Raw genomic sequence first — 22,259 nt, 5'->3', positions numbered from 1 at the left:
TGGCAATGCAGTCTTAGAAAAGGAATTAAAATAAAGTAGTGGCTAGTTTATTGCCTGTTTATTTTTTATATATACATATATATATTATATATATTTACCTGCTTATCTTCCATCTGTTTGATGCGTGACACGGTATGCTGTCGTGCTGCTGATGTCTGTGTTTTGTGGTGAAACAAAGTCGGGATCGCGTCTGGCTTCAGTTGTTGTTTCTGACTCGTGTCTTGCTTCTTGCAAGTGATTGCTTTTTATACCCAGAGTAAAGTTTTCTCGCTTTACTTGATGAAGCCACTCAGCCAAACATCTTGGATCCAGGATGAAATGAGGAAGATGTGCGTAATCCTACGTCACGCAGCGCCACCCTTGTTTTCGCCTCCTAATACATCTGGCTAATCCAGTATGGCCGCGCCAGGGGAAACGGCCCAACTGACTGACTGTTACAACTTTAACGTGTTGTTTAAGCTAAAGTCCGCTTAATTTTTTTCATCTAGAACATCTTGTATTAATGTATAATGACATTTCATAACCTCGTAATTTCAACATTTCCTGGTTAATCGCTTTAACAAATTTCTTTTACTTAGCACATCAAAATCAGGGCTAGCTTATCTCTCTTCAATGTGTGTGTGTGTGTGTGTGTGTGTGTGTGTGTGTGTGTGTGTGTGTGTGTGTGTGTGTTTGTTTTGTAGGGTATTTACGCAAGGTCTTTGCTGGGGAATGCCAGTGCTCCTAATGCGGCTCAGTTTGGCGAGAGTGTAGAGCCTTTAGTTCAGCTGGCTCTGAAGATTGCCCACAGGTCATTTCCATACTCACTACAACAACTTATACATGTCAAGTAATTATATTGTGTATCGTTTCATTTTGGCCTATGCCAGTATTACATTTTTTTTATATCCTAATAATGACCTCACATTTTATCACGGATTATATTTTCACAGTAGTCTGTTAAAAAATGACGTGTCTCGCACATGGCATCATTTTTATTAAATCACAATAATTAGCGAGCTTCTGCGCTTGGATAAAAACATAGCTTGGCTTTTTAAACAGAGTTAAGATCACATTCAGATCATAGTGCGAAAAAGGCGACTATAACTACGACTAACACGAGCAAATTACATATATGCTGCCATTGAGGTATCCCTGTGCTCGTTATTTTCTGCAGCAAATTTATAAAGGGTCCACCATAATATCTCACTTGTGAAATATTTCAGTATCATGTTTAGCCAATTATCCGCTGTGTTTAATTGCAAAAGTCAGATATTAAAGTAAACTTGGGGGAAAAAATAAAAGGGTTACAGTTTCATCTCAAAACATATCAACTTGACATTTATGGCGTAGAGTGATTTACAGACTTGAAAGGACATTATGTTTTACATTTACCAGTTGAGCCTTGTGAGTTCAAATCCCAGCGCTGCCTCTGCTGGGATTTGAACTCATAATCTTCAAATCAGTCGGATAGTGCCTTAACTGCTGATAATTTAGTGCTTGGTTCGTATATGTTTAACAGGCTTATGCATTTTACATATATTTATATATTAAAATATTGGTGGGCTAAATATGATATGAAGCTGAAAATAAAGTATGATTCCCTGCATTACGGTGTATTGGGGAGACGACACCCTTCATAATTGTCTTGAAAAATATTGCACGTAGTCATGATATTTGAAGTTATTTCTTATCATAAACATTTTCTTTGACAGCTAATATGGATTTTAGTCATAGTTTTTTTTTTTTATCAAAGGATAATGTTTGTCGTTTTTTTTAAACGTGTGTTTGAGTCAAATAAATTTCAACTTCAACAGTGATTACTGTTGAAGTTGAAATTTATTTGACTCAAACAGTCAAATTAAGTTTTTGTTTGTTTGTTTGTTTTTTGTTTGTTTGCTTGTTTTTTTTTTTTCCAGTGACAATTTCAGATTTCTAATTCAGTTTAATTTAGCACATTTTTATGGAGGGGGCCAGTAAGTATTCATTTTGCTTGTATGTTTTGTGCGCAGCTCCTCATCAGCTGTCCAAGTTCCTGATCATTTATTTGGCCAGTCTGCTAAAGGTTACGCTGTCCTCCAGCGGGTTAAAGAGTTCATGAAACAGCACGTACTGCCTGCTCAGAAGGTAAACTCGGGTCAGTTCCATATTAGCTTGACACTTTTTCAGAGAATTGCATCTGTTATGAAAGTGTCCATGTGATATTCAGTATTTTTAAAAATGATTTAACAAGGAGTTGTGCTTTTGTGTGTGCATGTCTGTTAGGCTACGTTTACATTAGACCGTATCTGTCTCATTTTCTTCGCGGATGCACTGTCCGTTTACATTAAACCGCCTGGAAACGCTGGGAAACGGGAATCCGCCAGCGTCCATGTATTCAATCCAGATCATGTCAGCTCCGGTGCTGTGTAAACATTGAGAATACGCGGATATGCTGTGCTGAGCTCTAGCTGGCGTCTCATTGGACAACGTTACTGTGACATCCACCTTCCTGATTCGCTGGCGTTGGTCATGTGACGCGACTGCTGAAAAACGGCGCGGACTTCCGCCTTGTATCACCTTTCATTAAAGAGTATAAAAGTATGAAAATACTGCAAATACTGATGCAAATACTGCCCATTGTGTAGTTATGATTGTCTTTAGGCTTGCCATCCTTCCACTTGCAAGTGGTAAGTGATATGCGCTGGGATCACACACACAGCGGCTCAGTCCCGAATCACAGCTTGTTCACTTCACTCGCGCGCTCTGTGAGCTGCGCAGGGCCGGAGTGCGCACCCTCCAGAGGGCACTCGCTGTTCAGGGCGGAGTGATTTGGAGCGCAGGATGCCTGCGGAGCCGAGCGTATCCGTGTATTGGTATTGCTGTGTGCACGCAAATCGTGTATTGGTGTTGGTGTGTGCACGCTAATTGTTTTAAAAACGTTAATCTGATGATCCGCTGATACAGTCTAATGTAAACATGGGCTTATATTCATTGTATTGGGTCTTTGAGGGTTGATCTGACAGCCGCAAGTCCAGTGAATACACATTCAGTAAGAACTGCATTCTGTGTCCGAGTACAATGCGCAAATAGTAATGACACCATTGGAGTACTGACATGCTATTTATGAGGGTAAAATTTGGCACACTGTAAAGCATAAAAAACACAGAAAATCTAAATAAATAACTGTTGGCGCCAAACCGTTGGCAATACTAATATGCTAGCTAAAACATGGCAGAAAATAGAAAGACATAGATATGTGGATAAAATATCATGATGTTAAAGCAAACACAAGTCTGGCTTACCTTACTTTTAATGTACAGTACTGTGCAAAAGTGAGAGACCACCTGTTTGGATATTAATTCCATTTTCAGTCAAATAACTTTACAGTATTTATTTAATAAAGGACAATATTAAAGTTCAGTATTAAAAGTAAAACAGTGTGGGAAATAAGGTTGGACCGGCGGACACTGACCGGTAATTTTTCTCATTTGTCCGTCTGTATTTCAAAAGCATCAAACTGGATGTAAAGATATGGGTCTAATCTACTTCTAATTTTCTTCCAAATGTTACACTGTGGGGCGGCATGGTGGGTGTAGTGGTTAGCGCTGTCGCCTCACTACAAGAAGGTCCGGGTTCGAGCCCCGTGGCCGGTGAGGGCCTTTCTGTGCGGAGTTTGCATGTTCTCCCCGTGTCCGCGTGGGTTTCCTCCGGGTGCTCCGGTTTCCCCCACAGTCCAAAGACATGCAGGTTAGGTTAACTGGTGACTCTAAATTGACCGTAGGTGTGAATGTGAGTGTGAATGGTTGTCTGTGTCTATGTGTCAGCCCTGTGATGACCTGGTGACTTGTCCAGGGTGTACCCCGCCTTTCGCCCGTAGTCAGCTGGGATAGGCTCCAGCTTGCCTGCGACCCTGTAGAACAGGATAAAGCGGCTAGAGATAATGAGATGAGATGAGATGTTACACTGTCGTAACATGGCCTGTGAAATGGGGCCTCCGCAGGCGCGACTTTAAAAATTCACCTCCCTTTCCCCGAGCCCTTTCGAACCAGCTCAGGCACGGCCCATTCCGTCATCAACAGCGAACTCGGCCTGATCCAACGTCCGCAGCGAGCACATGAGCCCTTGTTCCAGCCACTCGCATGCGCAGGGATTTAAAAATTCATGACTCAGACACCGAAGGTCCTAGCCCCGTCAAAATTTACAGGCACCTCCTATTCCTCAAGCCCTTTTGAACCAGCCCAGGCACAGCCCAGTATGACACCCCCACCCCCCGTGATTCGCCCCCAAAATCTCCACAAGGGCGCTTCTCGCCGAAAACTTTAATATGAGCCATGGCTTGAGCCAGCTTTTAAAAATTAATAACTCGGGCACCCAAAGTCCCAGCCCTGCCAAAATTTACAGGCACCTCCCTCTCCCAAAGACCTTTCGAACAAGCCCAGGATTGGCCCAGTATGATGTCAGGAGTGAGCGCAGATCGCAGAAAGCTTTAGCACGAGCTGTGCCTATAGCTGCTTGCACGTGTGGGGGTTTAAAATTCATAACTCTGCCACCGATGGTCCCAGCCCCGCCAGAATTTGTAGGCACCTCCCTCTCCCTGAGTGGCACACTAAATAAGACAATAATAATATACTTAGCATTCACTGTTGGTTTTATTGCACGATGCAGTTGAACTAGTGTTTTAGGGTTGACAGTATCTAGTTGATCCAGTCAGTTAGTTAAGAGTTCAGTTTACATGAAACTTTGCAGTACAGTATTATGTTCAGTGCCAGACTACCGATCAATGGTGGTTTTTTATTATTATTATTATTATTATGTGCATTTAAAAAAACATAATACGCATGACCATCATAGTCATATGCTTTGCCGGATGTAGATTTATATTATACGTAATAGATTTCATTTTCTTTTATTTTCTAAGTTCTAGTCCAGCAGATTTCAGTCTGAATGCCACATGATGATATCGTGTCTAGTTCTGAGCCATTTTGTTACAAAGTTACTTGGAATCTCGTACTCAAAATTTTAACTCTATTCTGTAAGAATTGTTAATCACGAAATTTCTTATAGACTTATTATAAACATAGTATCAAAAATAGTCATTGTTGACATGATGTTTGATGAGCATTATTATAGTACCTATATATGAGTCCCAGTAAGTTGTAACCAACTGGAACATTCTTGCCCCCCCATACTTTTTTCTAGACATGGAACTGACCTGTGTGTGCTACTGTTTTCTTTGGTAGAACTTTTTAAGCATGTTTTTCTTGAATCTTCTGGCATTTTTCTTGTAAATTACATTCAATTTGTAGTGTAATTAGCAACTAATGTCTCGTGTAATTTGCCCTTTGGAGATCATCACGGATGTGAAATCTCCGCGTTTCCGCGGAAATCCGCGTTTTTCAAATTGCCTTTCCGTGTAAAAAATCGTTTTCCGCGTTTTCTAAAATTAAAAAAAAAAAAAAATATTCGGTAAAGTCTGGCGCGAAACTTTTCCGGATTTTACTAAGCGGAAGTGACGAAAGCTCCTTACAGCGATCTGATCATTATCGCTGTGTGGAGAGGAGTCGCTATTGTACATGCACTGCTACGAGTATGAATGAAAATGGCGGCGTTGTCTGTGAAGTCCGATGTCACGAAAATAGATTCTGGCATTGAAAATAAGTGGCGTTGGGACTGGTTAGAGCGCAAAGCTCCCGATGGAAGTGTTTTTAGTTTGGTTTTTGAAAAACTCAACAAGAAAGGAATCGCACGTTGCAAATTGTGTTGCTGTGAACTGAACTACGGACGGCGTGGATTTGTGACTCTCAGTGGACACGTGAAAAGCGAAAAACACAGGAGTCGAGTTGAGATTCAGAAGACTAACTATGCATTGCCAGGTAGGCATCAATAATAATAATAATAATAATAATGTTTTATCCTACGTATTAAAAACATTACCTTCACTGTTACTTTTTGAATGAAATTTTTAGTTCTCTGAAAATAATGTGATAATTCCAATCTAATTTATCACTAGCACATTTAATATTTACAGATACATTTGAACAATGATTAGGTTTAATCTGAAATTATATTGCAAGTATAAACTTCACAGAAAGTGTGGAATTTTATTTAGCCATTAATTTTTCAGGTGTTAGGTCTGATTGAAGAGAGTAAGTACATGTACTATGAACTGGTGGCAGGGTTTAAATTTTATTGCTAGTTATGTAAGGCCACATAAAATTATATTCTTGTTCCTCATAATCATTACAGCCCGAACCAAAAAAAATTGACCCACCATAAACATTTTTTTTTTTACACTGGTAATTTAGCGTCATGCCTCTGAAACCAGAGTCTGCTCCAACCATTCCAATTTTTCGTGTTTTATCCCCCACATAGCAGAAAAATAAAACAAAATAAAATAAAAATAAAATAAACCCGTCCTACCCATTTTGAGGAAAAATAGTGATGAGAAACAAGAAATTATTTTCATATGGCCTAACATGACATTTGTAGTGGTGGTAGTTTGGTATCAATGGTAACATTTTTCAGACTTAAGGCCAGACACGGCACCCCAAACCTGAAACATGACACTTTTTTCTCATTTTCAAAATTTTTTTGTAAAGTTCTGAAACATGTATCACTAAAGCACCATGAAATTTGACCAAAACATTTTTTAAACTGAAATGTGCTAATTTAGAAATTTTACATTTTATGTGCTTAAAATGTCACCATTTTAAGTCCTTTTTACAAAAATTTTCGTGGGGGAGACCCCCCAGACCCCCACCAATGGGAGGGCGCACCCTCCCATACCCTCCCCACGACAACTTCGGGGTCGTCTGTTGAGCCTAAAAATTTTCCTCTTTTTTTTAAATTTGTCACTCACATCCCTGGATCATAAAAATGTGACTGGAAAAAGCTGAGACGCCATCTCCAGGCATCTAAAGCCCTTCAGCTTCTGGCCATATTGTTCCATGCCTTTGGCCCATCATTCGGACAGGCTGACATTTGGATGGACTGACAACATTTCCGACCTATCTGTCCTGTGACAGTCTGCTTAAAATTCCTTATTTCGCACACTGGTAAAATGTTATACTGTTTTTACTGTTGAAGTCTGTTGTGCAATTTATGAACAATATAATAATGAACAATAATAATGGTAAAATTAACAGAATATCACACCAGTTTTCAACAGTAAAAACAGTGAAATGACTACATTTTCCCATTATTAGTGTTTGCTAGCAAGTAATTCACAAAATGTAACCGATTGGCCATTTGGTTGAAAGCAAAAGGATGGTGTCTGACTTTCGCAGTCATGTAACAGAACTTTAAACCCATAAAGTACAGAAAAACAAATCAAGGACTTTAGCCACTAACTGGTCTGTGTTTGCGAAAACAGATAGGAGGCTTAATGTACACAGATTTGTCAAAATGGCACACACCAAGACCAAACAGTCGTATCAGTCAATTTGCTTTTGTCAAATTTAGTTAAGTTGAAAATGCAAAACAACACATAACTCATTAAACATACCTTGTTAGCCATGACTCAGTTGTTTAGCTAAAATACCTCCACAATAAGGAGAAATTGGCTGACTAGAAATACAGTGGTGCTTGAAAGTTTGTGAACCCTTTAGAATTTTCTGTATTTCTGCATAAATATGACCTAAAACATCATCAGATTTTCACACAAGTCCTAAAAGTAGATAAAGAGAACCCAGTTAAACAAATGAGACAAAAATATGATACTTGGTCACTTATTTATTGAGGAAAATTATCTGATATTACGTATCTGTGAGTGGCAAAAGTATGTGAACCTTTGCTTTCAGTATCTGGTGTGACCCCCTTGTGCAGCAATAACTGCAACTAAACGTTTGCGGTAACTGTTGATCAGTCCTGCACACCGGCTTGGAGGAATTTTAGCCCATTCCTCCATACAGAACAGCTTCAACTCTGGGATGTTGGTGGGTTTCCTCACATTAACTGCTTGCTTCAGGTCCTCCCACAACATTTTGATTGGATTAAGGTCAGGACTTTGACTTGGCCATTCCAAAACATGAACTTTTATTCTTCTTTAACCATTCTTTGGTAGAACAACTTGTGTGCTTAGGGTCGTTGTCTTGCTGCATGACCCACCTTCTCTTGAGATTCAGTTCATGGACAGATGTCCTGACATTTTCCTTTAGAATTCGCTGGTATAATTCAGAATTCGTTGTTCCATCAATGATGGCAAGCCGTCCTGGCCCAGATGCAGCAAAACAGGCCCAAACCATGATACTACCACCACCATGTTTCACAGATGGGATAAGGTTTTTATGCTGGAATGCAGTGTTTTCCTTTCTCCAAACGTAACGCTTCTCATTTAAACCAAAACATTCTATTTTGGTCTCCTCCGTCCACAAAACATTTTTCCAATAGCCTTCTGGCTTGTCCACATGATCTTTAGCAAACTGCAGATGAGCAGCAATGTTCTTTTAGGAGAGCAGTGGCTTTCTCCTTGCAACCCTGCCATGCACACCATTGTTGTTCAGTGTTCTCCTGATGGTGGACTCATGAACATTAACATTAACCAATGTGAGAGAAGCCTCCAGTTGCTTAGAAGTTACCCTGGGGTCCTTTGTGACCTCACCGACTATTACATGCCTTGCTCTTGGAGTGATCTTTGTTGGTCAACCACTCCTGCGGAGGGTAACAACGGCCTAGGATTTCCTCCATTTGTACACAATCTGTCTGACTGGATTGGTGGAGTCCAAACTCTTTAGAAATGGTTTTGTAACCTTTTCCAGCCTGATGAGCATCAACAACGCTTTTCCTGATGTCTTCAGAAATCTCCTTTGTTCGTGCCATGATACACTTCCACAAACGTGTTGTAAAGATCAGACTTTGATAGATCCCTGTTCTTTAAATAAAACATGGTGCCCACTCACACCTGATTGTCATCCCATTGATTGAAAACACCTGACTCTAATTTCACCTTTAAATTAACTGCTAATCCTAGAGGTTCACATACTTTTGCCACTCACAGATATGTAATATAGGATCATTTTCCTCAATAAATAAATGACCAAGTACAATATTTTTGTCTTATTTTTTTAACTATATTCTCTTGATCTACTTTTAGGACTTGTGTGAAAATCTGATGATGTTTTAGGTCATATTTATGCAGAAATATAGACAATTCTAAAGGGTTCACAAACTTTCAAGCACCACTGTATAAAGAGCTTACCTTTTAAACAAGAACAAATCTCAAACTCCCTAAAATCCATTTTACTTAAATTTCCATCCATTTAATATAATATCTGATTGGCCGCCAGCTCTCAGCTGTCAAAGTGGAATCGGACGTTTTTTCCACACCAAAAAGATTTTGCAAATTTTTTTTAACACTCCTGTCACAGCACTGATTGGGAATTACTAATACAGGATTATCAGTGTGAACCACAGAAACTCCACAACATCTCATCTCATTATCTCTAGCTGCTTTATCCTGTTCTACAGGGTTGCAGGCAAGCTGGAGCCTATCCCAGCTGACTACGGGCGAAAGGTGGGGTACACCCTGGACAAGTCGCCAGGTCATCACAGGGCTGACACATAGACACAGACAACCATTCACACTCACATTCACACCTACGGTCAATTTAGAGTCACCAGTTAACCTAACCTGCATGTCTTTGGACTGTGGGGGAAACCGGAGCACCCGGAGGAAACCCACGCGGACAACATGCAAACTCCGCACAGAAAGGCCCTCGCCAGCCACGGGGCTCGAACCCGGACCTTCTTGTAGTGAGGCGATGGCGCTAACCACTACACCACCGTGCCACCCACTCCACAACATATTATACAATATTTCATTGTCTCTTAAATCAGTGGTTCTCAACCTTTTCTGCTTTAAGGCCCATTAAAAAAGTCGGGGCCCATTAAAAAAGATCCCCAAATATTTTGGCTCATCTATTCTATTAAAATCTAATAATCTATTGTAAAGTGGATTAATGAGATGCAACATCACTCTCTGTTACAGATGGGAGCCCAGGAATTAAATAAATACAATAAAAACCAACTGTTTTTAATTATAGGTATTGTATTTAAAACTATATAGATGTGCCAGAAGCCAAACCATGCATGCAGGGCGTTCTCAGTCAAAAGGGATTAATGATCCAAAAGTGGAGTCTGGTCCATTAACACAAGAACTTGTTGCCATGTTTGTGTACAGCAAACAAGCAAGTGATTAAAACCAATAAGTACACTCAAAAGAAGTGGATATAGAAACCACTCAACTTGATTAGATCCTTACACATTAACAAAGAAGGATTTTCCTACGAGTTGGAAAATGATCCATCCATTGAGTTTCCCAACATCTCAAACTACCTGGTGCTGCAGACATCATTCTACACAGCCAAGCAGATGAAAACCTAGAAGAGCATGGAGGAGTACAACTTGTTTATGTGGCTGGGATAAAGGTCTGGGGATCAGGACACTACAAGGTAGATGGATCTAAGTGCAGGAAGAGTGTTTAGCAGGCGTGATATTTACAAAAACGAAAGCAAAGCAGAAATCATAAAGCAGAGTATTTAAACAGCGTTATAAACATGTCTAGAAACAAACGTGACCGTGATAATACTTCTCAAAGTCTCTGTGAAAACAGCATCCGTATCTGCGTGTGCTGATTGCACTCAAATCAGTATCAGGTGTTTCCCATAATGACTGGGTCCCAAGAGTGCACACAGTGCGTTCCGTGAGCGCGTGCAGCCGCTCAAGCTGCACCAGATTCAAGTGCAAAAAGGCGTGACAGTCAAGTGTTTGCCTGCTGCATGACCACAACTTTTAGCTCACGTGTATATCGCCATGCATTGCCGCCAAAATGCCTAATTTTCATCAATAACCCATCACAAAGCATCACGAGCTGTAGTGTGACCGTAGTTTAATGAGGTGGATGTGACGTCGGATGCAACCCAGTAATGGTACCCTACTATGGGTAAAAATTAGCTTCAACTTGGAAAAAAAAATCGCAGCCCACTAGATGGCGCTTCACGGCCCATTGAGAAACACCGCCCTAAATCAGTGTTCTTTTTTTTTTTTTTTTCCTTGTAAATTAAAAAATGGAGATAATGTATCAGGGCTAGAAATAAATTTCTGTAATTGAAATATACAATTTTCAAGTGGATTTTGTTCATTCAAAATAGGACTGAACACAAAACTATTTTATAATTGTCCATTTTTAGCACAAAGGTTAAAGGGACGTTTTCTTCCGCACAGAGAAAAAGAGGCTTGGGAATGGGTAACATTCTGTCTGAAAGAGCAGAAAGTCCTGAAGCGTTTCCTTAAACATCATTGGTGGCATTCAGACTTAAATGGGATTAACAAGCTTCATTCTTGGTTTCTCGGGCTGTGTACGTGTGATGTAATGCATAGGTGGAAGGATGGATTAATAGGTTGATGAGCCATTCTGGATAGATGGATGCTTCATTCTTCAGTACACTTGGCACAGCTCGTCAGGGTTAATATAGTTAACAAAAATTGATTAAAACTAACAGTGAAAAAACTATTTTGTTAATTGAAATAAAAACAAGTGTTTTAAAAAAAATAAAAATAAATAAATAAATAAATTGACCGTGAACAACACATGAACTAAAACTAAATAGAATTGCAGGTAAAATCAGTTTCGTTTTCATTTCATTTTCTCCCTCAAGACCGTAACAGATTAGTTCTAGAACCTACCTACCAACCATCCATCCATCCACCACTTGTCTGTCCTGGGCCAATTTCAAACCACCCAAGTGTGGTTCAGGGTCTTCATTTCTGACTCTACTGTGCATCACCAGGTGTTCTTGGGTCACCCTTTCTTATGCCATCCTTCTGGTGTCCAGTGTAAAGCAGTATGTGTGATGTTATCTTGCTCTCTTTGAAGGATGTGTCCAATCCATCTCCATCGCCTTTGCATCATAATGGTTTCCATGCTATCCTGATTACACTGAGCGAGTAGTTCTTGGTTAGAGATGGTTCTTGGCCAGAAGATGCATAGAATTCGGTTCTAGAAGGTGGCAGTAATATAATCCCATCTGCTATAATGCCAGCTCCCCCCAAAATCTGTCCCTCTGAGTTACATGTCGGTCCTGGGATCGAGATGCTGACCTCTTCTGCTCCTCAGACCTGCCTGATCCATCCTGGTGCCCTGTGTCTGGTTGGAGTCTCATCGCATCTCTCCTGTAAAGGACGGCCCCATGTGGACAGTTGAAAGTCATACCTGGAGGACGCTCTGGACTCTTACAGTAATGCTTTTATGGCTGAGGACTACAGTTGACTTGCTAACTTCAGGACTGCAGTTGTCATGAACAGTTTTGCCCTCAAGTTTCCATCAATGAAGAGTTTATAACATCGACAAAACTGACTTCATGTTAAAACTGTTAATGTTATAGTCATGTTGTCTGTCGTTGCCCAAATGAGGATGGGTTCCCTTTTGAGTCTGGTTCCTCTCGAGGTTTCTTCCTCATGTCGTCTGAAGGAGTTTTTCTTTGCCACCGTCGCCACAGGCTTGCTCATTGGGGATAGATTAGGGATAAAATTAGCTCATGTTTTAAGTCTTTCAAATTCTGTAAAGCTGTTTTGTGACAGTTTTTTGTTAAAAGCGCTATACAAATAAACTTGACTTGTAAGACTCCAAAGAAGATGCTTTCTGTGCACAACTATAATAACATACATGCTGCATCGAACATATTGGCAAGCCATGGGCTCATCACAATGCCATCTTGGAAAGCTGATTTTTTTTTTTTTTTTTTAAGCGCCCTTTAAGATGACAGATAATGAGTGGAAACCCTCTTTGTCACATTTTCATTATTGTTAAGATACGGTACCTACAGTGGTGCTTGAAAGTTTGTGAACCCTTTAGAATTTTCTGTATTTCTGCATAAATATGACCTAAAACAACATCAGATTTTCACAGAAGTCCTAACAGTAGATAAAGAGAACCCAATTAAACAAATGAGACAAAAATATTATACTTGGTCATTTATTTATTAAGGAAAATCTCTCATCTCATTATCTCTAGCTGCTTTATCCTTCTACAGGGTCGCAGGCAAGCTGGAGACTATCCCAGCTGACTACGGGCGAAAGGCGGGGTACACCCTGGACAAGTTGCCAGGTCATTAAGGAAAATCATCAAAAAAATTTCACAAAACTTAGAATATCGGTGAGAAGAATCAGCAACACAATATGGTGTCTAAGTGTAACGGGTAAAGTAAAAAGCTTGTGTCCTGTCGAGTTATTACGAGATACCTATGGCTGTGCAATCCCTGAAAAACTAAATAAAAACTAAACTAAAGTAGTCAATTTCTCAAAATAAAAATAAAACCATGCACTTGTAAAACCAAATATAAATTAAAAAAAAAAAACACTGAATAAAAATAAAAAATTAATGAAAATTTCAAAACTATAATAACTCTGCAGTTCAGAACCGATAATTCTTTACACTAAAAAAGCTCATTCATCAGAGTATTTAGAATGTTTTCTGGGTATACTTTTGTGTCACAGTCACACAATCAACCAATCAGGGCCAGTCTTTAACTGCAGACTGTCTTTGTTTTAGGAAATGACTGAGTACTATGTCAAACACCGTGATGGGCCTGAGAAATGGCAAACACCACTTGTGCTGGAGGAACTAAAGGTAAAAAAAAACACAAACACAGTGCAAATGCAGGTCATAATGTTTATAAGCAAATCCCATGTCCAACCCCAATTCCAAAAAAGTTGGGACACTGTGCAAACTGTAAATAAAAACAGAATGTGATGATGATTTGCAAATCATGGAAACCCTATATTTCACTGAAAATGTTGACACTGAGAAATTTTATTGTTTTTTGAAAAATACATCCTTATTTTGAATTGGAGATCAGCAAAACGCTTCAGAAAAGTTAGGACAGGGGCATGTTTACTACTCTGTTGCATCACCTCTACTTTTAACAACACTAAACGTTTGGGAACTTAGGAGACCAGTTGCTGTTGTTTTAAAAGAGAAATGTTGTCCCATTCTTGCCTGATATACAGTTTCGGTTGCTCAACAGTTTGGGGTCTCCATTTGTCATATTTTGCACTTCATAATGCACCAAAGGTTTTAAATGGGAGACAGGTCTGGACTGCAAGCATGCCAGTTTAGCACCCGGACTCTTTTACGATGGAGCCATGAAGTTTGAATATGTGCAGAAAGTGGTTTGGCATTGTCTTGCTGAAAGAAGGAAGGTCTTCTCTGAAAAAGATTTTGTCTGGATGGCAGCATATTGTTCTGAAACGTGTAAAAATCATTCAGCATTAATGATGCCTTCCCAGATGTACAAGCTACCCATGTCATGTGCACTAATGCACCCTCATACCATCACAGATGCTGGCTTTTGAACTGTGCACTGATAAAAAGCTGGATGGTCCCTCTCCTCTTTAGCCTGGAGGACGTGGTGTCCATTAATTCTAAAAAGAATTTCTACTTTTGATTCGTCAGACCTCGGGACAGTTTTCCACTTCGCCTCAGTCCATCGTAAAAGAGCTCGGGCCCAGAGAAGGTGGCAGTGTTTCTGGATATTGTTTATATATGATTTTAACTTGTACATTTGTGGATGCAGTAAGGAATTGTTTTCACAGAAGATGGTTTTCTGAAGTGTCCCTGAGCCCATACAGTGATTTCCATTACAGACACGTGTCTGCTTTTAATGCAGTGTCGCCTGAGGGGCTGAAGATCACAGGCATCCAATGTCAATTTTCATCCTTGTCTCTTGCATACAGAGATTTCTCCAGATTCTCTGAATCTTTTAATGATATTATGGACCATTGATGATGTGCTCCCCAAATTCTTTCCAATTTTACACTGAGGAACGTTATTCTTAAATTGTTGCACTGTTTGCCCACGCAGTCTTTCACAGAGCGGTGAACCCCTCCCCATCTTTACTTCTGAGAGACTCCGCCTCTCTGGGATGCCCTTTCTATACCCAATCATGTTCCTGACCTGTTGCCAAGTAACCTAATTAGGTTTTTATTATTATTATTATTATTATAATACAATTTTTTTTTAAGTCTTTTGTTGCCCTGTCCCAACTTTTTTGAAACATGTTGCTGACATCAAATTCAAAATGAGCATATATTTTTCAAAAATCAAATACAATTTCTCAGTTTCAACATTTGATAGGTTGTTTTTGTACTCTTTTCAATGAAATATAGGGTTTCCATGGTTTGTAAATCTTCACATTTTGTTTTACACAGCGTCCCAACTTTTTTGGTATTGGGGTTGTAGTAAGTGTCATTAAGCGCTCTGTGAGTATGCCTGTCCTATGGTAAGAAACGGTGTGTTTAGGTAAAAGCTCGTGCTGCTGGACTGTGGAATCTCTTCCTACCTGCAGTCAGTGGACTATCTCAGCTGGATTATTCCTACATTGCTGAGGAAACTGGACGATGCTTCTACGCTCCCGAGGTCTTCAACTGCCAGGCTCCAGGTCTGGATGTGTATCTCTGTTCATGCAGCACTAATATTGTAAATCAGAAAAACAGTGCTGTTTTTGGATTGGTCTTTATTGTGTGGTGTATTTCTGTGTGTGAGAGAGTTAGAGATCACGGTCATCAATTAAACAGACACTTTTTTTTTATTTTATTATTTTTTTTAACTGCGAGACAGATTCTGGGAACATGGAGGTACTGCATCTGTTTGGTTCTGAGGAGCAGAAAAAGCTCTGGCTAGAGCCCTTACTGCGAGGAGACATACGATCCTGCTTTTGCATGACTGGTAACAACATAAACTTGTCCCTGCACACACAGAGTTGCAGTCAGACGCTGACATGCACAGACATGAATGTCATGGTAATACTGGGCTTTTATTGATTTTCTTTGAACTATTCTTTTTCTGTGGCAGAATGATTGTACAAAATACAGCTTTAATAGCAAAAAAAAAGGAAGAATTTGATGCACAAGTTTTATTTTGGGTCTTCTGAAATCAACATAGGGTCCAAATTATACATACAGGGTGTAATTTACACATAGCACACCTAATATTTGGTTAAAGTCAAACAAAACCCAAAAATAAATGCTGTTTGCCGATCATGGCAAGTGCCTTGATGTACCCTTTGCACATTTAAATTTAAAAAAAATCTTTAACAATTTATCCATTTTAAAAGTTACGATATTGTAAAAATAGGCTTACATGAGCGCAGTCATTTGCACTGAAACCGGATATCCGCCTGTGACATTCCCGGCACACTAGTACACCGTTTAGCTCCGTTACACAGAGCCATCAAATAAAGGCTTCTAATTCTAAAAAAAAATCCCCAGGCACCACTGCTCGCTCTCTCTCTCTCTCTCTCTCTCTCTCTCTCTCTCTCTCTCTCTCTGTGTGTGCACGCGCGCATGTTTTCACTGTGCTCTAATGTATAGGTGACAAAGACTTCTAATTCTAAAAATCTAATCAGAAATTTTCTGTAACCATGTGATTTTACTAGCAACAAAATACACGAATCGACAGACTTCACTTTTATGAAGTATGAATCTCACGTGGCGAGATAACGTGTATGCAGCATTGACACAGATACGAGTAAACAATCCCATTGTCACAGGAATATGATTCTGTAAAGATCACTCTTCTCAGTGAATAAAAACAAACAAAAAAGCATATCGCAAAAAATACAAGGAAAAATGACACCCCCCCCCCCCCCCCCCCCCCCCCCCCAAAAAAAAAAAAAAAACCCCACAGAGTAACCACCAATGGAATTTAGGCCGCAAAATGCTACCAAAGGCTGGGTATGTGTCTGCTCACTGTTTAGTGTGTCTCCGTGTTCACTGCTTCAATGATCGGGCTTAGGGTTTTTTTTACAACAATTTAGAAGTGATGTATCCACTAGATCCACTTGGCTCAGTAAGTCATGTAGAATGTAAGTGACGTCATGATCTCGGATTCTCTCACCTTATTTGCACTCAGAGTACGGTATTTGAACCACGGAGAGGGTGAGATGGCAGTGCCCAGGGACATTGTTTTACTTTTAAAATAAAATCTGTATACAGGTACAAATATGAACAAGTGAACACTCAAACATGTCTTGTATGGATATTATCTGTCAGTATAAAGGAGTTTGTTTTTTGGGTTTTGTTAATCTTTAAAGTTAAGTTTCACCTTGACCAGACACTTTTTGTTGCCGCCAACAAGCTTCTGGCAAAAAACTGACTGGATATTTGAACACTTTTCTCGGCAGAATTGGTAGAGTTCAATTATTTGTATGTTTCCATGCCTGGACCTGCCTTTTAAGCACAGTCGACATATTTTTGATAAGGTTGAGGTCAGGACAGCTTAATGTTAGTCTACTTTATCCATTTGATCCATTCCTGATGGTTTGTGGTTATGCTGAAGAATTCTGAGGTAGCCCTCCTTCATTATTCCATCCATTTTGTGCAATTCACCAGTTCCACTGGCAGAAAAACAGCCCCAGAGCATGATGCTACCACCACCAAGCTTAACAGTTGGTACAGTGTTCCTCTGTACCTCTGGCCAAACGACTCAATCTGTGTCTCATTTGACCATAAAGCTTTCCTCCAGAAGGTGTTTTCCATGTTGTCAGCTGCAAACTTTAGTGCAGCTTGAAGGTGTTGATTTTGGAACGGAAGCTTCTTTCTTGGATGGTAGCTTCTCAGTCCATGACAGTGTAAAACTGGCTTGACTGTAGACAGTGTTTCGGCAGCTTCCAGTTCTTGGTAGGCCTGTGCCTTGATGGTTCCTTGGTTGTTCCTGACAATCCAAACCATTTTCCTTTAAGCTGAGGGTGACAGCTTGCTTAGAAGTATTCCATAGCTCCTGCAACCAAGGACGTATGCACTGAACGACGATGAATGAACTTACCTTCGCGTGAGTGCGATACAGTTTTGTGTGGGTGAGAAAGAGCCAGAGCCACTTATCTGTGTGAAGTGAGAGTTTGTGTGCTTATGTGCCACAGTTCCTTAAAACAGTCTGCATTTCCTCAGCATGTTAAGCTAGCTAGCATTTTTGGGCTTTGCTACAAGTAATGGCATTACTAGTTTAACTACTTTTTTTTTTGATAATGTCGTGGCTGTGGGCTTCCCTCACATCACCCTCACCCAAATGGGGCCACATGATGATCCGGAGGCCTTTGTGGATCTGTTTGAGCAAACTGTGGGGGCATGGAGGTGGCTGGAAGATCAAAGGGCTTCCTGTTGGGAGAAGCCCAATTCACAGCCCAGCAGCTGCCCACTGCCACCCGGCTGGAGTACCCGGACCTGAAATGGGCCGTTGTGCAGCAAATCGGCTGCACATCAGCAACTGTTCCGAACACTGGCCTTTGAGGACTTCGGCCGCCCGTTTGCATTCACACAGCAGCTATGGGACACTTGCCAGCAGTGGTTGCTGACAAAGGAGCGTGGTGCAGAGGAGATCAAGGCAGGCACCCTGCCCCTTCTCTCTCTCTCTCTCTCTCTCTCTCTCTCTCTCTCATCCAAGTAGTAATCAGGCCCAACTTTGCTTAGTTTGTGAGATTAGATGAGATCAAGTGTTCTCAGATCCAGGTGTTCTCTGGTGGTTAGTTTCATGATGTCCTGGGCATCATGAGGGAAAACTGGGAAGCGTGACCTTCTATAAGTAATAATGAAATTTGGTAAATTCTTGACCTGAGAACAAAATGCTCACACACTGAGATACCTAACCAAAAGAACTTGTTCCACACCCAAGAATGATAATCCTGGCTTTACAATAGGGGATTGGCTATGGGTGTTTGCACTGGGAGACAAAATACTCATTTTACTACCCATGTCAAGCTCTAACTTGCTCGCGAATTGGCAAAGACCCTTTGAGGTCACGTCGAGTCAGAGACATGGACTATGAGGTTAAGGAAATGGATAAAGGCAGGGCACTTCAAGTATACTGCCTCAGTTTCCTGAAACCATTGAGAGTGGTGGCTCTGGTGATGGTGGTTCTCGAGAAGGAAGAGCTAGGATTAGAGGTAAATCTAAAAAGTATGACCCAATTCACCCCAGTCCCCTGTGGACATCACCTCTCACTGTCCCATAGAGCACAGGTTGCAGGGGGAGTTTTCTATTGTGTTCTTGCCTCTCCCCAGTTGCACTAATCTCAGAGTACCACATCAAAACACCCATACCACTTATCCAAACACAAAAAAATGTAGCTCAGGATGAACTCAAGCCAGTTAAAACTTTACTGTGCAAAAAGGAAGCCTTATGTTAACTGTGTCCAGAAGCTCCGTTGACTTTTCTGGGCTCGGAGTCATCTGGGATGGACCCTCACACAATGGAAACGTGTATTGTGGTTAGATGACTCAGTATTCCAGGTATTTTTTTGTAAGAAATGGACAGTGTTCTCTGGACCAAAGATGAAAAGGACCATCCAGATTGTTACCAGGAACACGTCCAAAAGCCAGGGTGTGTCATGGTATGGGGTTGTGTCTGTGCCCTGGGTAAAGGTAACTCACACTTCTGTGATGGAGCATTAATGCAGAAAAGTACATTGAGATTTTGGAGCAACGTTTGCTGTCTTCAAGACAACAACTTTTCCAGGGAGATTTCAAGGTGTACAAGTAAGGTTGTACACCTTAAGACCTGTTTGCAGGTAGAATGGGACAAAATAACACCTGAAACATTTCATCACTCGGTGTCTTTGGTCCTGAAACATCTTTTAAGTGCTTTGACAAAGCAACATTATAAAGTGGTAAATGCTTTAACCTCCCGGCTATTTTTTTTTAAATGTGTGAAATACGTGTTTAGTTTGAGGGGGGAAACCAAAACAATAAAATTCATGAGGTAAAGCATCAAACAATGTGCTGTTGTATTATTCTGAGTGCAATACAGGACAAAGATTATTTACAAATTTACAAGTTTTAATTTCAATTTCAACATACCATCCCAACTTTTTCTGATTTGGGGCTGTATTTTTATTTTGGATACAATTTTATTTTGAGGAAGAAATATTGAAGAGTTCTGATACTACTGGGGGATGCTAATGAGTTGTAGGAATTGAAGGACAATTTTTATACTCCAATTTACTATTCTGGGTTAGATATGAGAATGATATAAAGGTTGACAGATGTGGGGAAGATGTGCCTGTTTCGACCCGCAGTGGTTAATAAATCAAGATTGTTGCATATGGATGTGTTTGCTTAGAAAAAAAATGGAAGTTTTTTTTTAATCATATTTCATTGTTAAAACCTTAGCACATACTTTTTGACCATTTTGTTAGTTGTAATAACAACTGGAAATTCTGACTTGCATGAAATGTCTTGTTCGTGTCATTTCAAAGTAATATACATACACATGCAGGTATAACATTAAACAAGCGCAGGTTGTCTAAACGGTAGTGTCAACCTGTATAAATCTACAACCCCAATTCCAAAATGGTTGGGACAAAGTACAAATTGTAAATAAAAACAGAATGCAATAATTTACAAATCTCAAAAACTGATATTGTATTCACAATAGAACATAGACAACATATCAAATGTCGAAAGTGAGACATTTTGAAATTTCATGCCAAATATTGGCTCATTTGAAATTTCATGACAGCAACACATCTCAAAAAAGTTGGGACAGGGGCAATAAGAGGCTGGAAAAGTTAAAGGTACAAAAAAGGAACAGCTGGAGGACCAAATTGCAACTCATTAGGTCAGTTGGCAATAGGTCATTAACATGACTGGGTCTAAAAAGAGCATCTTGGAGTGGCAGCGGCTTTCAGAAGTAAAGATGGGAAGAGGATCACCAATCCCCCTAATTCTGCGCCGACAAATAGTGGAGTAATATCAGAAAGGAGTTCGACAGTGTAAAATTGCAAAGAGTTTGAACATATCATCTACAGTGCATAATATCATCAAAAGATTCAGAGAATCTGGAAGAATCTCTGTGCGTAAGGGTCAAGGCCAGAAAACCATACTGGGTGCCCGTGATCTTCGGGCCCTTAGACGGCACTGCATCACATACAGGCATGCTCCTGTATTGGAAATCACAAAATGGGCTCAGGAATATTTCCAGAGAACATTATCTGTGAACACAATTTGCCGTGCCATCTGCCATTGCCAGCTAAAACTCTATAGTTCAAAGAAGAAGCCGTATCTAAACATGATCCAGAAGCGCAGACGTCTTCTCTGGGCCAAGGCTCATTTAAAATGGACTGTGGCAAAGTGGAAAACTGTTCTGTGGTCAGACGAATCAAAATTTGAAGTTGTTTATGGAAATCAGGGACGTCGTTTCATTCGGACTAAAGAGGAGAAGGACGACCCGAGTTATCAGCGCTCAGTTCAGAAGCCTGCATCTCTGATGGTATGGGGTTGCATTAGTGCGTGTGGCATGGGCAGCTTACACATCTGGAAAGACACCATCAATGCTGAAAGGTATATCCAGGTTCTAGAGCAACATATGCTCCCATCCAAACGGCGTCTCTTTCAGAGAAGACCTTGCATTTTCCAACATGACAATGCCAAACCACATACTGCATCAATTACAGCATCATGGCTGCGTAGAAGAAGGGTCCGGGTACTGAACTGGCCAGCCTGCAGTCCAGATCTTTCACCCATAGAAAACATTTGGCGCATCATAAAACGGAAGATACGACAAAAAAGACCTAAGACAGTTGAGCAACTAGAATCCTACATTAGACAAGAATGGGTTAACATTCCTATCCCTAAACTTGAGCAACTTGTCTCCTCAGTCCCCAGACGTTTACAGACTGTTGTAAAGAGAAAAGGGGATGTCTCACAGTGGTAAACATGGCCTTGTCCCAACTTTGAGATGTGTTGTCATGAAATTTAAAATCACCTAATTTTTCTCTTTAAATGATGCATTTTCTCAGTTTAAACATTTGATATGTCATCTATGTTCTATTCTGAATAAAATATGGAATTTTGAAACTTCCACATCATTGCATTCTGTTTTTATTTACAATTTGTACTTTGTCCCAACTTTTTTGGAATCGGGGTTGTAGATCTGAAATATAAATCTTTTAAAGTGATGTGTTCAGCAGCTGTGTTCCATTGTCTGTCTTTCTTCTGTTCATCTTTACTTCCTGTCTGTGTCTTTCTGGTTGTCTTTCAGAGCCAGACATTGCCTCAAGTGATGCGACTAACATGGAGTGCACCCTGTACAAGGATAAAGACCACTACATCATCAATGGCAAGAAGTGGTGGAGCAGTGGTGAGTGTTGTTTCACTTTCTTACTGTATTACTGAGACACAAGCTGCTGTTGTTTCAGACAGGAGAAACATCCTGTTCAGTGCAAGACTACTAAAACAATATAACAATCGTAATCAGTTTAAAAATGAAAACTTTTTGTGCTCTATTTCTTTATATTTTCACATTACAAATTA

The 22,259-nt window shown here is 40.2% G+C and overlaps 1 protein-coding gene across 3 annotated transcripts in view; it reads left to right on the top strand.

The window, feature by feature from the left end:
* Positions 1–22,259, top strand: part of acad11 (acyl-CoA dehydrogenase family, member 11) — a 90,943-nt gene that overhangs the window by 26,824 nt on the left and 41,860 nt on the right. For all 3 annotated transcript variants that reach the window (XR_009650726.1, XM_060900061.1, XM_060900060.1), the window contains 6 exons: positions 684–790; positions 1,992–2,106; positions 13,508–13,585; positions 15,257–15,395; positions 15,575–15,682; positions 21,988–22,086. Coding sequence is in view for 2 of the 3 variants with exons in the window: in XM_060900061.1 (XP_060756044.1) it covers positions 684–790; positions 1,992–2,106; positions 13,508–13,585; positions 15,257–15,395; positions 15,575–15,682; positions 21,988–22,086 (646 nt within the window). In the remaining variant the exon portion in view is untranslated. The remainder of the gene's footprint in view (positions 1–683; positions 791–1,991; positions 2,107–13,507; positions 13,586–15,256; positions 15,396–15,574; positions 15,683–21,987; positions 22,087–22,259) is intronic.

Source organism: Neoarius graeffei, chromosome 19 (genome assembly GCF_027579695.1).
Source record: "Neoarius graeffei isolate fNeoGra1 chromosome 19, fNeoGra1.pri, whole genome shotgun sequence".
In the NCBI taxonomy this organism is placed as follows: domain Eukaryota; kingdom Metazoa; phylum Chordata; class Actinopteri; order Siluriformes; family Ariidae; genus Neoarius; species Neoarius graeffei.
This window is presented reverse-complemented; position numbering and strand designations above follow the sequence as displayed.